The sequence below is a fragment of the Nelumbo lutea genome, chromosome 4 (genome assembly GCF_056320005.1).
Source record: "Nelumbo lutea isolate HS-2025 chromosome 4, American lotus-T2T, whole genome shotgun sequence".
Taxonomy (NCBI): domain Eukaryota; kingdom Viridiplantae; phylum Streptophyta; class Magnoliopsida; order Proteales; family Nelumbonaceae; genus Nelumbo; species Nelumbo lutea.
In genome coordinates this window covers 7,468,182-7,484,673 of record NC_142687.1, presented here as the reverse complement: position 1 = coordinate 7,484,673, position 16,492 = coordinate 7,468,182, and the positions used below count along the sequence as shown (strand labels likewise).

At 37.4% G+C, this 16,492-nt stretch overlaps 2 protein-coding genes across 2 annotated transcripts; one reads left to right on the top strand and one right to left on the bottom strand.

Annotated features, from left to right (window-relative positions):
* The first annotated feature begins 1,234 nt into the window (after positions 1 to 1,234).
* LOC148853675 (uncharacterized) lies at positions 1,235 to 2,300 on the top strand. Its single transcript, XM_088986176.1, has one exon. It carries the CDS (start codon positions 1,403 to 1,405, stop codon positions 2,183 to 2,185), a length of 783 nt encoding a protein of 260 aa, XP_088842302.1. The 5' UTR covers positions 1,235 to 1,402; the 3' UTR covers positions 2,186 to 2,300.
* A 6,647-nt stretch (positions 2,301 to 8,947) lies between these two features.
* Positions 8,948 to 10,090, bottom strand: LOC148853674 (Ubiquitin-like superfamily protein). Its single transcript, XM_088941411.1, has 2 exons — positions 9,506 to 10,090; positions 8,948 to 9,330 (listed from the first exon to the last, which is right to left on the bottom strand). The coding sequence occupies exons 1-2, from the start codon at positions 9,939 to 9,941 to the stop codon at positions 9,116 to 9,118; spliced, it is 651 nt and encodes a 216-aa protein (XP_088797537.1). The 5' UTR covers positions 9,942 to 10,090; the 3' UTR covers positions 8,948 to 9,115.
* Between the last annotated feature and the right edge of the window lie 6,402 nt (positions 10,091 to 16,492).

Below are 16,492 nucleotides of genomic sequence, written 5' to 3'. Positions count from 1 at the left end.
TGTTTTGTCATTCTATTCTATTCGGTGCTATATCAATTGTCAAACTATGAAAACTTAAATAATTTGTTATTAGTTTCATCCAAATCCTTTTCCGTGTACCTCTAACTCTTCTAACCCCCATCAACTTGTAATAGATAATTTCTTTCAACTAATGGCGTGAATGGTTTTCCCAATGTGACTTCTTTTCTAACCCTATCCATAGGTGCCCATATATACACAGAAAACATTTACATAATTAAAGAATAATTCCCTCACTTAAGACCGGTCATTCAAACTTCACCTTGGGGAGGGAGAGAACTTGTGCAGTTGTGCATTTGGCAAAGTTTTAGGCCTTACTAGTTCTGGATCAAGTAAACAAGATTTATATTGGATTCAATTTAATATGATGTATTAATTCAAACCATATCCAACCATTTAATCTGCAACTACATCTATTCAGGTAGGGCCCTATTATCATAAAGATTGGATTTGTTTGCTCGTTTGACTGTGTATCACTTGGTATGTCACCAATCACAAGTGAATACATTATTATGCACATATGCTATGCTGATATATGGGCAATGTTGGTGTGTGTTCATTGGTGATTGATTACATAGCCAGTGATAAACAGTTGAGAGAGTAGCAGATCCTGAGCGTCCAAATCCAAATTTTCTTGATTTGTTTGTTCATATAACCATGGGTTCAATGGAGCCAAGCCAAACAATCCTTCAGCATGTCTTTGCTTCAGTTCAACTAAAACTCTCCTGTTTGATTCAGTTCGGTTAAATATTTGATAAATTCGAATTTAAGTCGAAAGTAAATATTAATCGAACCATTCAGTTGAATATTTATTGATTGGACTTGAATTTGAAACTTTAATTGAACTTATCATGAGATTTGAACTCGACAGCTCGATTAGCATCAAACTCGAGAATAACTTGTATCAGATTTTATTATAGAATTACTCATGAGTTGGCCCCAAATATAGTTAGGACAACCTTATCATATATATCATTGTTATACGAGACATCTCTAGATTTCTCTGTAGATAATATTGTTTTATATGTTGTTATCACCTTTTAGTTATTTTATTTTATGTTTAGCTTTATCTAATATAATTACAGGTGAAAGAATTGAAAATTGATGGGGCTGAGTATTGGTGCAACCTTTGCAGTTTCGCCGTCAACGATAAAAGATTAAAAGGATTAATCCAGACAACTCTCACAAAAGGAGGAATTCATGTACAACGTTTGGCATCAACTCAATCCCTTAATAAGTCGTCCACTCTCAAACAAAAAATCAGAGTTGCATCCAATCTCTAAGAGCCACACTGAATTTCCTGATCGGTTTCAATCTTTCACTACCGCCACCAAGGAAAAGAATCCCAGAACAAAACAAAGCCAATATATTTTTTCAAGTAAACATGAAGAAGACAGTAGCCATTACAACCCCATCAAAATCACTCATCTTTAAATCATTCTTTCTATCCCTCTCCATCGTACTCTTGTTCTTTCTTTCCATCCAGCGGCATCGTAACCACCAGATTATCACTTATCCGCCTCCGACGGCTCCATCATCGAGCGGTGACCTCCGAATTCGTCCTGGGTATTCCTCCTATAGTGCATACATACAACACCAGCTCGACAAAACGTTAAATCCCAGGTTGAGAAAAATATGGACCACCAGAGATTGGGATCGCAAGATTGATGTATTCAGTAAGTTTTTCGAAGATCTGAAACGCAAGAAACTGCTTAGGAATAACTCGAAAGCGTTGTGCATCGGTGCTCGAATGGGGCAGGAGGTGGCGGCGTTGAAGCGAGTTGGGGTGTTGGATGCAGTGGGCATCGATTTAGTTCCAAGCCCACCGTTGGTGGTGGAGGGAGACTTTCACAGTCAGCCGTTCGAGAATCAGACCTTCGATTTTGAGTTCTCCAATGTGTTCGACCATGCATTGTATCCGTGGAAGTTCGTGGGGGAGATCGAACGGACGTTGAGGCCTGGTGGGGTCTGCGTATTACACGTGGCGCTGACAAGACGGGGAGATAAATATTCGGCAAACGACCTATACAGTGTGGGGCCGTTGGTGGCGATGTTTCGGGAGTCGGAGTTGGTTCACATCCGGGAGGTTGATGGGTTTGGTCTGGACACGGAGTTGGTTTTCAGAAAAAAGAAGGAATCAGCGGTCATGATAAAAATTAAAGAGTAGATTTTCTTTAGAAGGGTTTTTTTTTTTTTTTTTTTTTCAAATTGTTTTGTCTTAAATTCTTATACGAGGTTGGTGAGATAAATACTCAATTATACAATTGGTAGCATCGGTTAGGGTCATTTCCTGTTTTTCCTTCATTGGTGGTTGATTCAGAAACCCATCAGCCATTATAGTCTTTACTTTTTTCACAAAGTTCACAAACCTTTTTTCCATCAAGAGTCTGGTTTCAGAAGATAAGGAGAAAATTGCTTTCAAAATCTATAAACACGACCCAGTTTTTTTTATGATTTTATCTATTCCCAGCTCTCAAGCAATTTTTTCACATATAAATTGTGAAAGTAGTGAAAATGCTTTAATTTTATGGGCCCCACTTTCTTGGGAAAAATCATGGTTTTCAAAATTGGACCGGAAAAATCAGAAACCGGTCAGGTGACTGGTTTCGGTTTTCTCTAAAATTGGAAATTTGCCCAAAACTGTTGATTTTGGTAAGCAAATTGTTTGACTAATAACCAGACCCCTGATTGGTTCGGTCTCTGGGTCGTTTTTAAAAACCATGGGAAAAATACTGTTTTGAAATCACTTTTCCTGCTAGTGTTGAAGTGCAGGGCTAAAATGATGCATTGCAGTTATGGGTGAGCAAAAATAACTGAAAAACCCGAATCGATCAAAACTGAACCAAAAGATGGTTAATTGAACCAGTCGGTTCGGTTTTGATTCGGTGTTTTTAAAAAACCAAAGATATTGATTTGGTTTCGATTAACTAATATAGAAAATTGGTGGTTAATCGAACCCATCAGTATACATATATTCTATATATTTTATATATATTTATGTATATTATATATATTTATAAAATATGATATTATTTATTATTTAAAATACCATATTTTATATATATTTATAAATTTTTATTATATATTTATATAGATTTTATATTATATATTGTAAAAAATAAAAAATAAAAAAACCGACAAACTGAACCAATGGTTAACCGAATCAGTCAACTAATTATTCAATTGATTTCATTTCGATTTTGATTACCAGTTTTCCAAAAACCGATAGTACTCATTTGATTAAAAAAGGGTTTTTATAGTTCAATTCACCTTAGGATGGAACTAAGATTTCTAAGAATGGACTGAATCCTGCCCGTGGATTGATGCCAAATTCACGGACAGGATATAATATATAGAGGGGCTACTAGTAGCTGAATTTCAGTCAACTTATCCCTAAAAAAACCCACACAGTTCGATCGGTTTAACCGATCCATGAACACGCCCCACCAAAAATGTCACTTCGTCTAATTTAAGGTGGGGCCATAACAATTCATCAAAAGGCCTTGATTTGATTGTTTCAGCGCAACTGGTGGTTTGTATTGAGAAGAGAAACATGGCATAAATCATGATAATCTCCGGGCCTCCGGCCTTCGTTGATGATGGTGGAAAGATTCACTCACCCCACTTTTATTTATTTATTTATTTTTGCTTTTAAGTTATAACTTGATTATTTAATTTTAGAGTGGTGATGGAATGAATGCGCTCCCAGTAGTACTTGTTACGTGCTTATCACTCGTTAGAGGGGTTACAATTTTTGATTGTCAATGAATGTGATCAACACAGTAGGGTGATCATGAGTCATGATGCCCTATTGAATGAAAGCATGCTCAACACTCATTGAATCATCACTCCTAATTTTAATAGGATATCATATTTCCTTTGGGTTTGGCCCTACCTATATACAATTTATAATTTTATTCGATGCTTAACCTTCTAAATCAAAAATAAAAAAAAGTAAGGTAAAATGTTTGATCAAATAAATGCAATAGGGTAAAAATAACAGCTACTATATTTAAAACTTAAATAAAAAACAAGTTGAATGTCAAAACTCGATATATTTTATATGTAAATATGTGTATAATATATAAGCATCGGTTTTTAAACTAGCTTTTAAAAATATATAATAAAAAATTCTATAATTTTTGGACCGATTTTTCTTTTTAATTATAAATTCATGATACATGTTTATTATTCGACCCCATGATTCGTCCGGTTTGGTCATAAACTCATAATCTCGTAATAAACATGGGTTGAAATTTGTAGGCCCAATTCTAGCACCCAGCCCAACGAAACCTGAGGCCCGGGTTGAATTGGGGTTTCCCCACCCCACAGATGCACCCGTGTAGACCATAGAATACCCATATCTTGAACCCACAAGAATCACCTTTGTCAGTTTCTAGCATCTCAGGTTCTTTCTCTCTCTCTCTAGAAACCCCTCTTGCTTCGTTAGCTTCCGAGACATTCTAGTTACTAGCAAATCCTTATCCAAGAAGAAGGTGGAGATGGGATCGCATATTCGCAATCATATTCTCTCTTTTTCACTAGTCTGGGTTGCCAAGTAAAGAGATACAAAAGCCCTACTTCTTTGTCCACTACTCTAGCCCCATTGAGAACTTTCAACTGAAAATTTATTGTTGGCCACGTGGCAAGAATAAGCTTTTTACTAGATGAAGATTCAATGGAAACGGTCTTGCTGAGTCGCGTAGGCTTTCCGGCGACTAAGCGGCCAACGAGTGATGAACACGCGCTAGGACTAACACGATCGTTTATTATTAGGTGTGGCCGTGTGGGCTTTCCTGCGTGAGCATTACCCTTTTCAAGTTCTTTCAAATATCATATTTCCACGCAAAAGAAGCAGAAGGTTCGAGCTTTGGCACCTAATCGAAGGTCATGCAATTTCTAATTAACCAAACATCTGTGACCTGTATAAAGTAATTACCATAGAGACCAAAAACGAAACTTCAATATCCATCGATTCATTGCGAGACTATGCACAATGATCACTATATATAACCTACTAACTGATGGTTTAGCTTAGCATGCATCTATCTATAGTGTATTAAACACAAGTCTTAACTTGTTCCTTATTCACTTCCTACTTTCTCTTCTCTTTCAGTTTCTCTCTTCATTCCCAATCAATATTTTTCAAAATGTTGTCCGGTTCCGGTGACAACTCTCTCTCAATTGAGCTTTAGGACCCCTTTTCCCCTTGTGGTCTGGTTTGTCTGGTCATCGCTGCTGATGTCCCGACCGACTGGAAGGAGAACCCCGACGCTTACGTGTTAATGGCTGATCTCCCAGGCCTCATCAAGGACGAAGTAAAGATAGAAGTAGATGAGGGCCGGGGAGAATTGTCCAAATAAGTGGAGAGAGGAAGGTGGAGGAGGATAAGAACCACATTTGGCATCGGATGGATAGAAGCCATGGTAAGTTGTGTAGAAGGTTTAGGCTACCCATGAATGCCAAAATTGATGGGATGAAGGCGACCATGGAGAATGGTGTACTTAGAGTGATCATCCCCAAGCAGGAAGTAGTAAAGAAGCCATAAGTGAAGATGATTGAGATTAATTATTAGCCTAATGATATAAATTAACTACATTAGTACTGAGAGCAACAAAGGGGAGAGTGTTTTGAAATAAAGGAGGTTATGTTTGTTGTGTTTTTTTAGTGTTTAATTTTAATTTTATGTTGATGTATACTTGGTGTGATGTTTTGCATGTAATAGCTAGGAAGATAAAATAAAATAAACTCCACCTTTTGCCTTTAGCTCTCAAAACACAGCAAATGTGAGAAGGGATGTGGGTGGATTTCAGTAGAGAAGCATGCCCTCACGCCCTTACTGCTTGCTTATGGTATGGACCCATATATTGTTGAAACATCTTAGGGTACGTTTGGTTTGCAGTTGGAATTGGAATCAGTATCAGAATATTTTATAATGTGAATTGGAATGGTTTATTCTTATAGTCTGTTTGATTCAGATAGGAATGAGAATAGGAATTAGAATAAGCAAGAATGAGATTCCATTCCCAAGGGAGAAAAGTGCAGTAGAAATGGAAATGGGACTCTGATTCTGTCCAACCAAATAGTTGGAATCGGAATAGCCCATTCCAATTCCGATTCCAAACTCCTATTCCCGTGAACCAAATTGGCCTTTAGTGCATCAACATTTCATCAAATTAATATATAGCATAAATATGGTTGAGCTGCACTATTGGAGCTGTTATATTTTTGAATTGTCTTACCTGATAAATATTAGGGTAAATTGCTTACACCTCCCCTGAAGTTTTTGGTTCTTGTTGAAATATCTCCTAAAGTTTGGTAATTGCAATCACTTCCTCTTAATTTTTTGACACAATTGCAAGAAGGCCCCCTTTGTTAGAAGGGATTTTTAAACTGCACTCCATTTCATAATTATGATTTGAACTGCAGACCTACAACAATTCAAAATTACAAACACCTCTACTTATAACACCCATGCCTGCCCGTGAATTAGCATCAATTCCAAGCTGACACCTATCCCCATTTGTACGATGGAGCTAGGATTTCTGGGGTGGATTGAACAATAAAAACCCCTTGTTAGAATCCTTTAAAAAGAGGTATGGAACTATACAAAATTAGGGGTGAACAAAAAAGCCAAAAAACCGAACCAACCGAAATCGAACCAAAAAATCAGTTAATTGAATTGGTTGGTTAGGTTTTAATTAACTAATATAGAAAATCGACGGTTAACCGAACCGACTGGTATACATATATTTTTATATATTTATGTATATTATATATATTTTATATAAATTAATAAATATGCATTATATATATATATATATATCTATATATTTATAATATTTTATTATTTTTATAATATATATTATAAAAATAAAAAAACCGAAAAACTGATGAGTCGAACCGACGGCTAACCAAACCAATCAACCGATTAACTGACTGGCTCTGGTTCGATTTCGGTTACCAGTTTTCCAAAAACCAGTAGTACCGGTTCGATTCCAAAAAAAAGCCCCACAGTTCAGTTAATCGAACCAAGGTTCAAAAAATTATGACGTATCAGCCCATATCGGGCCCTTCTCAATATGCCCCTACAGGGGTTATATCTGGTTAGGGCCAGGTTCAAAGGGCAGCTGAGACTTAAACTAGCCCCTCTGAACCAAAATTGAAAAAAAAAGTGGAAATTAAAAAGAAAGATTGATACCGGTCGATATACCCTATCGATACTTTTAACCTTGAATCAAACTATGACCACCCCTATCCAAAATACCTATATAGTTATTTTTGACGAGACTGTTTGCTTTCCAAATATTAAATGATGGATATTTTAGGCATTTTAGAGCCTCTTGTTAGAGTATTATAACAAAAGAGGTTTACCTGCGTATCAAAAATAGAGGTGATTGCAATTACCAAACTTCAAAAAAGATTTCCATTGAGGTTTCATCAATTTACCCCTAATATTATAAAGTCATACCTACCATCCGATCCTTCTCTTCCTCTGAAAATTGGAATGGAGGAGTGCCATCGGTAGTAGTCGAAGACCATTTCGGCTTTAATTTAGTTTAGGTCGTCATTTACTGGTTTGGCATTATTTAATGGCTAAGGCTACGGATTGGTCAAAATCATGGCATGATGCACGAGATTCACGTTGTTTACGTTTAAAGATGGACTGGTCACTTGGTTTTTAAATCCCTATAACTTTCCATAGCTAAAAACTCTCTTTTTTTGTTTTTTTTTTCTTTGGGCTATTAGGGAGTTACATTAGCTTTAGAAATAAATTCAGTGCAATACATCAAGTTTTGTTTTTGTTTTGTTTTGTTTTGTTTTTTTTTTTTTTCTTTGGGCTATTAAGGAGTTACATTAGCTTTAGAAATAAATTCAGTGCAATACATCAAGTTTTGTTTTTTGTTTTTTGTTTTTTTTTTTTTTTTTTAATTTCAAAAGCTGGTAAGCTGGTGTGATTGCCAAATCTATGCTAAACCAGCCATATAATAATTATTATACCCAAGCCCAGATGGAGGATTTGTATCAAGAATGCAACCAATACTACACAAGTGAATGTTATCATTTAAGCACCTGTAATTTGATTTGTTGATGGATGGATGTGACATTGACCATTGAACAGAATAGAAAACAGAACAGAATGGCGAAACATGATTTATGTAATCAACCCAATATGGTTTGAACAAAGGCATAAATGATCAAGACGGTCTGTGCAGGGGCTGCTACACAGAGGGTGTAGCCCAAAACCCCCAAATCTCTGCTAAACCTGCCAAAGACTAAACCGTCCATAGACTCCATACCAACTGAGCAAGTTGGCACCCTCCGAATGATAACTAAAATCAGAAAGATTGAGATGTTAGATCCACCAGATTTCAAATGATTTCCATTTCCAGTATCAAGATTTCCATTGAAGCATGAAAGTGAAGGTTTCAGAAGGTGTATTATCCCAACTATGAAATATTGAAATTGCACCCAAACTATACATACAGAATTCTGAAAGTTGCGGAATTGGAGCCAAATACCATTTCCACGATGGTGCCCAAAAAATCATTTACATGATTCCATCACCACCCAAATAGAACTTTTTCAGCCCCTGACATTAATGAAATTTTACAACCAACTTATAAACACTACTTTTCTTTTCTCACTTAAATGTAAAAAGTTCCAAGGAAGCAAGGAACTTAGCCAAAGTGTTAAATCAGAACTTTTAACAGGGTAAAATACAGAGTCTGATCATACACAAGTCACATTTGCAATTGTACGCCTATTTACAGAGCTCAGTGCATTGGAAATTTGGAATTTTTATTTCGGTTTAGTTTATTGAAGCCAAGAGTTTGCCCCAGCTGTTTTGTCATGTAATTAAAGAGAGAGGTGTGCAGGCGAACTGGGGTGAGAGAGAGAGAGAGAGATAGAGAGATTTCAAATGATGTGGATACAAGATCAGACTACATATATTTAATTGCTCAAGGTCAAGGAGCATAAAAAGAGAAATAAATTACACAAAATACCAACAATTTGTGGAGTAGTTGTTCTTAGTTCATACAAAACATTAATTAAGCCGCGTCAAATGGTTAGTAGAAAATAATATATAATCAGATTACACACTAATGGTGTGGCAAGGATTCTCTGGGGACAAGGCATGAAGCTTCCTCTCCTTGATAGCTGGGTCTTCCAACAACAGCACTTTGTCCCTGTCTTTAACTCCAACCATGTGTAAGAAATCACCGTCTTCTCTCTCCTTCCCTCTGAACAAAAGCCTCTGCTCTCTTGGTTCCAAATTAGTCACCAATGACAGAATCATCTTCAGTTCACCTGCAAATATCAAAACACACAGGAAAAGATATAAACGAAAAACAATACACTCTGCATCTTGTTATTAGAAGGGAAACCTTGAATCAGTATCCAACCACCCATATTAGGATATATTTGTACTACCTCATGACTAGAAAGAATTAAAAGAGAAGGATGTTGATGATAGGCAGATTACCAAACGTCGAAGTTGCTTCGATGGAGATATCGTGCCACTTCGATCCAGTTGAGACTCTTACTGTAATCATTTCTTCTCCCTCACTTTCCCCATTTTCTCTCTTTTGAACCAGCATCCCTCCCGGTCTGAGCTCCCATTTGATCTCTCCGCTTCCTCCACACCCTCTGCCAGACCCTCCCGTGCTTCCTCCACCACTAATCTTAGAGTTGCTTCTGCAAAATTTCCTTGCTCTAAACTTAATCATCTCTCTCTCTCTCTCTCTCTCTCTCGCTCGCCGGGGGAAGAGGATTAGAGAGGAGGAACGGAGGGTATTTATATAGGACCTGGTGACGAGACGATGATACAAACAAAGAAATAAAAAAAAGGGTGGTTTGGCTTTGGCTCCGCTCGTTTGGGGTCGCAAAAGAGTGGAACTTTGCAGCAAATTCGGTTCCATGTTAGTAACAGAAGACTGTGACGGTGCCACGTGGGATAAAATATGGTCGGGAGTAGGGAGTTTCTTGTGCTGATTATCTTGGGGAGAGGGGAGAGGGGAGAGGTAACGCACATCAGCAGTCAGCACATGGACATGGTTGTAACACGATGGAGCTTGATTGACGGGCCAAACAAAACAAAATCACATATTCACATCGACAGAATTGGTCGGTCGGAGTGGTGTGGCCCGTGTGGGTTATTCCCTTGTTCACTTATTTTGGTTTCAGAATAGAGAGGGGGCCATCAATTCAAAACTAATCACATCTTAATTCTATATTGGAATATTTGGAGGATAAGAAATAGAGATTAGGTAACTGTCTTTTCCTTGCATTTATGATTAGGTTTCATTTCTAGGTTCGGTGGGTCTCTTCTCTTCTTAACTCCCTTAAATTAAGCATTGGACTTCTATTTTAAAGCTATACCTTGTTATGGTGGTTGACAACTCTAGCCTCTAGGTCTATTTGGTATCTCTCCCCCCTGTGGTGAGTTGGAAAGATACTCTCTGCTATTCAACTGATCAATTAGATTATTCTAGATACGCCCTTTTGCCATCTGGAAGATGATGATCTGGCAAATCAAAGCTACCCACCAGAAAGGGGGACCCATTTGATTGGCATAGGCTATGTATACCGTATACTAATGCAACCTTCTTCACTTCGGATTAGGACATTAATTAGTAAAAGTGACGGATAAATAGGGAGGCACGGTACCTTCTCCGTGAGAGAAAAGATAAAAAAAATAAAAGAGGAAATTGGTAACTGTTATTCGGAAGTGCTAACAAGCTTTAAGAGGAGGTTTGTCCCCAAAGTGCACGACCGACTAATGAAAAGTTCAGTATATTAAAAGGTAAGCATGTTCTACACCAACAAAAAAAAAAGTAGTAAGCGTGCACTTGGTAGTTGACACATAACTGAAATGATTGCAATTCTTGATCCTAACACTCCCTAACCAATGAGCCCAAAAAACAGACTAGAGTTTGGTGAGGACATGAACCGGCCAAGTGCCAACCCATACATGAACCGGACAAAAAACAAAATTAAGAGAGCATGATATGATAACTGCCTAAGCCTAACTTGTGAGAGGGCAGGCACACCCCACGCCCAAATCCAAACAATGTCAAAGTTTGGCAACGCACGAGATTGATTCTTCACGTGCTTACCAGATTCGCTTTATCTTAAGAGTTAAGAGGAAGGGAGTATTGTATTGTAGTTGTTGGTGTGTACGTTCCACGAAGACGAAGAAGGCTCTCAGAGACTCATCAGAGAGTACTCCCAGACTGTTCTGTGTACCCACGAGAGAGAGTTTTGTTGTAACCGATGAGCTTGAGGCTTGTTGAGCTCAACACAAAATGCGAAAGATACATCACATCATACATCTCTTTCTCTTCATCGGATTAGTTAATAGTTACTACGCTTGGAAACTGGGAAGGAGCCAAGGAGGGGGATCCCAATTTCACTGTTCCTGCTAGTTCATAAAGCTCACAGCAAAGCTTCACGAATTCCCAGGTTCACCTTGTTTAGTGGAGGAGTACAGGACTCAAATCTTTGGAGAGAGAGATCTTTGGGGAGACAGAGAGAGAGAACCAACCATTATTTGCACTGTAGAGTTTAGACATGAGGGTAGTGATAGCTCCGCAGCCTGCAGGACGGGACCCATGAAGGCAAATTAAATGAGGCTGTTCTGTTCTGTTCTGCTTCTTATAAAAGAGTGTGGTTACTGGTTAGACACTTTGGACCAACCAGTCTTTGGTCAGTGGCCACAATTGTTTTGGCCCTTTTGGGTTCCTCCTTACCATTAACCCAATACCCCTCAACCCCGGACCGGTGAAAGTCAAAGTAGACCTCACCAGGGAAGGGATATCGAAAGGTCAGAGTTTGGTATAGGTTCGCCCCAATTTGAACTTGACTTGGTGATCTGACCCATCTAATTAAAATGGAATGTGGATTCGGTCTTGCCCGCTCCAAGTGGTATCATCCCTCTACTCATCCAAGGCTGTATTTAGTTATTTACAAATATTGTCCTCCTATATCAATGGGTTGGGTTTGATGTGGGTTGACCTCAAGGTCCTCAACCCAAAACCCGCTTTAAGGTCAACCAGATAGGGGTTTGGGTCAATGCGCCTTTACCCCTTAACCTAATCCACTTGTCAAGGTTTAAATGTAGGCTTAGTCTATCTACATTTGTTTGGGTTGTATATATTGAGTGGCATTATCATAAATTTTAGGCCACTCTAATGTTATCTTCCACCAAAAGCTCAAGAGCTTAACATCCTTTTTGGTGAGGGGTGGTCTAATGCTTACCCTTGCCATTCTCAATACCTTACATCTCTCATGAGGCAGCCCTAGTTAAAGCTTTCAAGGCTATCAGGGTTTCTCATCGGCACACACACATTTACGGAGACACTACATGGATTGGCACTTGGCTGTGTATCTTATGAGGGAGACTTTGCATGAGCATTGGCCATAACAATGTTCCTTCACTTCACCAGCCCCATGTTTAAGCTGATGGAGCTATCCCACGTCTTAGCACCTGGGTGTGTTCAAGGCTCAGTAGTTGCCTAGTTAGCACAACCATCATCAGCATAATCCCCTTTGGCATGTAAGCAATGCCTCCCACAGATCGACAAAAGCCATAACTATGCAGTTCAATGTCATTAACCTTAGTAGAGCCATTAATGGGCCTACACTTGGCCCTTACATCTTAAAGGCTTGTCTTGACTACATAAGTCCAAACGCGCACACAAGTTTCTTCTGCTGCTAAATCTAGCTTCTTGCCACATCCCTAATTACCAACCAATTAGCTGTGGAAACCTTTTATTTTTTACCTTGTTGTATAAAAATAAATATCAATTTTATAAAAGGAATGGGTGGAGATTGATTTCAACGTAAAAGAGACATGCATAAATAAAAAAATAAAAACTAAAAACATAAAACAGACATAGAAGTGGGATCTGAGATCAATTTCTTTCCAAAGAAAAGGAAAAAAACAGTTTTTTAAAGAAAAAAAAATTGATTTCATTACTTTAATTGTGTTTGAAGAAAAAACTCCCTTTCATATAAAGTATAGATCCCATTGTTTTCCTTCTTATTTCACTCTCAAACAAACAATTCGAATATGGAATCTGCATCCGTTAGCTACATCAAATTTTACCTGCTCTAAATACAGTTTTTTTTTTTTTTTTTTTTTAGTGCAAAAGTGCATTTTACCATGTGTTGACGACAGGTGGCCCAAAATGATCGTTTCAAGGTTGTAGTAAAGTTGTGGATTGTACCATTAGGAGCACATATATTCTAATTTGTAACCTGAGCTATGGGATTTTAATATTTGAGTCGCGTTTGGGAGTGTTTCTCCAAGAGACCTTTTGTGCTATTCACGTTGGGGAAACCAAAAAGCAATAAAAAAATCGTTTGGTCAATAAAGTTTAAAATGGGATTATTATTGCATAAAAACCCTGTTAAAAAAGAAAAATATCCATTTAACTTTTCACATTTTCAAGAAATTATTTCAACAAAAAAGATTGTAAACATCCAATAATAAAAATGTAGTTTTTCAAAAAAAAAAAAAATCATTTTAAAATCAAAAGGCGATTTCTTCAAAAAACTTGTTTAAGCCAAAAAATCACTCCCAAACACAACCTACAGCCTAATGTTCGGTTGATGTTACATGGAAAAGATGCAACCTTCAGGACCATCTTGTACAAAAGTTGTTTTATTATTATTATTATTAAAGATTAAAAAAGGATTATACATGATAAATGATACAAGCTCGTCATTAATCTCATTTGGGGTCTGGTACGAGTTGATACCAGGACATTACACTTATTATTATTATTATTATTATTTTGGTATTTGATACAAGCCCAAAGACCCCCAACTAATTTAGACAAATATCGTCTGAGCTCAGCCTAAGACGAAGATATACATACATACTGACGTACAGTTTATTTGTTCCCATGAAGGCTCAATTTATAAGGCTTCAGAATAGGCTAAACTAGAGCAGTGCAAATGGATGGATCGCTACAAGCTTGTGGTTGCATCCATTTTGGGCCATCAAGATTATGGTCTAAAGCACATTTGGCCGAAAGGAGACCTATGGTCTATGGAGGCCTGTTACGGGTTTGGGTATAGCTGTTTTCATAGGTCTACTTACGAGACATTATAACAGTGCATTGGGAATATTTCTTTGTCATTTATAGGAAGATGCTCTTAATACATGGCGATGGTGCTCTGTGGGTAGCAGATTCCAAGTGGCTGTAAATTGTAATTCCAGTCTCAAAGTAATTTTATAATAAGGGCTCTCTCATTGAAGTTATCAAATCAGCCCCCCACAAGATTGCCCCCAACAACGTTCCGTAGCACATTCTCGCCATAGATTGGGATCATCTCCCAATGATATACTGCACGATGATATCATCATCGGGAGATGTTCCCTATCCACGGCAGGGATGTGCTTTGGGACGTTGTGGGACGGGGAATATATCTAGATTATCAGCACCCACCTCGTAGGGGTATATTCTAGTGGCTCAATTTCGGTCTTAACTATCTAAATTTTAAATTATTTTTGAAGTTTTATTAAACGAATTCATTTAAATTTTACATTTCTACAAAACTTTGATTTAAAAAGGTTTTAAGTTTCATATAAACATGATTTTTTTTTTTGTTGTATTAGTCACATATAATTAAGATAATGATACTATTTCACAAGGTGCCAACTAGCTGGTTGATAAAGTCTCCTAATGGATGTAATGGAGACTTGGGATCAAATCCCGCCTGCACCAGGGTTGGGATATGGGTTTGGGGGATGGGCTAGCCGCATTGTTTGCACCATGATTATGGTCATCTTGACTGCTTAAGGGGGCTTTCTACAACATGAATGTTTCTGTTTTCATTATTTTGGAATCACCATATCAGCGAAAAAAAAAAAAAAACATGTTCTTGAACTCTATTTTTGTTTTCAAAGGAAAAAAAAACAAGGTGATTTTGTTTCAAAAAAACAATTCATATTTTTGGAACCATCAATATGATGGTTTGTAAAATAAAAACAAATTTTGTAATATAGAAATTATATGCTTTATGGAAATAACAAAATAAAAACACATTTTTGAAACCAGAAATTCAAGGAACTTTTAATATATATATATATATATATATTAAAAACTGAAACAAAAATAGAGTACGATTGTTTTTAATTTATTTTTGGAACGGGCAATAAGAAAAACAATTGATGTTGTAGAACTTCCCCTAAATGTTTGATAAATCAGTTTAAAAGTTGACCCTCCAATATAAACACCATGTACAATTATACATACATAATGCACTTATGTCGTAGCAAATTGAATGTAAATGTGATTTTAGAAAATGACTCTTTGATTGTTATCACTTGGATGTTGAATCCTGCCAAGGCATTGTCATCGCCACCATAAAATGGTGAACATGAGCATGAAAGAGTTGAGGATAGAAGCGCAGAAATAAATGTATTGTCTTGTAACCATATAGTTGTAGTTGTCTGATTGTGTCTATAAATTACTTGTATTAATTATGCCCTGTTTAATTTTGAGGAATAGGGGTCTGGAATTGGAATTGGACTGGGTTATTACGATTTAAACTGTTTGATTGGGTGGAATAATTGAAATATTATTCTCATTCCTGATGGAATGGTAATCTCCTATTTGAGGAAATAGCTATTCTCTTTCTCTTCCTTGAAAATGAAATCCCATTTCTATTCATTTTAATTTTCATTTCCATTTCTGTTTGAACCAAACTATAGTAACAAACCATTCCGGCTCCGATTTCAAACGAACACTTAAAAATTGGAATAGAGCAACATCGATCCAACGCTTCAGTGGGTAAATCGGGCGGATGGAGTTTAGTAGAAATGTGAAAGGTGCGGATGGATGTGTTCCCGAACAAGGTGGTATTCTATGTTGATGTATTTAATATGTCTGTGGAATGTGGGATTTTCCGCAATGTGCAATGTTGTCTGAGTACCAAAATGAAGCTCCATATAGGTTGAGTGAAGGTGATGGTTAGATCTTGCAGAAAACGTTGGAGCCAAAGTAATAGACTAGTCACAGTAGCGGGAGACCATAGACAAGAAAGGGGGTTGTAGATCATTGGTAGAGGATAGGAGAATAGGAGTTTAAGTATTGTGCCCCACACCTGTGCTTTAAGAAAAGAACAAATCTAGAAGTAATTTAGATTTTGGTGAAGAACCTGAAGGCTGGATTTGTTCTAGTTTTTTTTTTTTAATGGTCGGATTTTTCTAATTTTAGATCTTGTATTGTTGTCAAATCAACTCTATAAGTTTTTCAGAGAAGTTTGAATTGTAGATTTATTGACTGGGCCTGCATGGCTTGTTTGTCTGGTCCAGCCTGGTATTTGGAGCCCATAAAATGGACCGGGCCTGCGCCCGCCTGCCTAAGGTGCTTAACACGCTCTTCCTGGCCCGGCCCAATAAATTGCACATTTGCATTGAGCCCCCACGAAACTGGATTCAGTCAATGCAATGCAATGG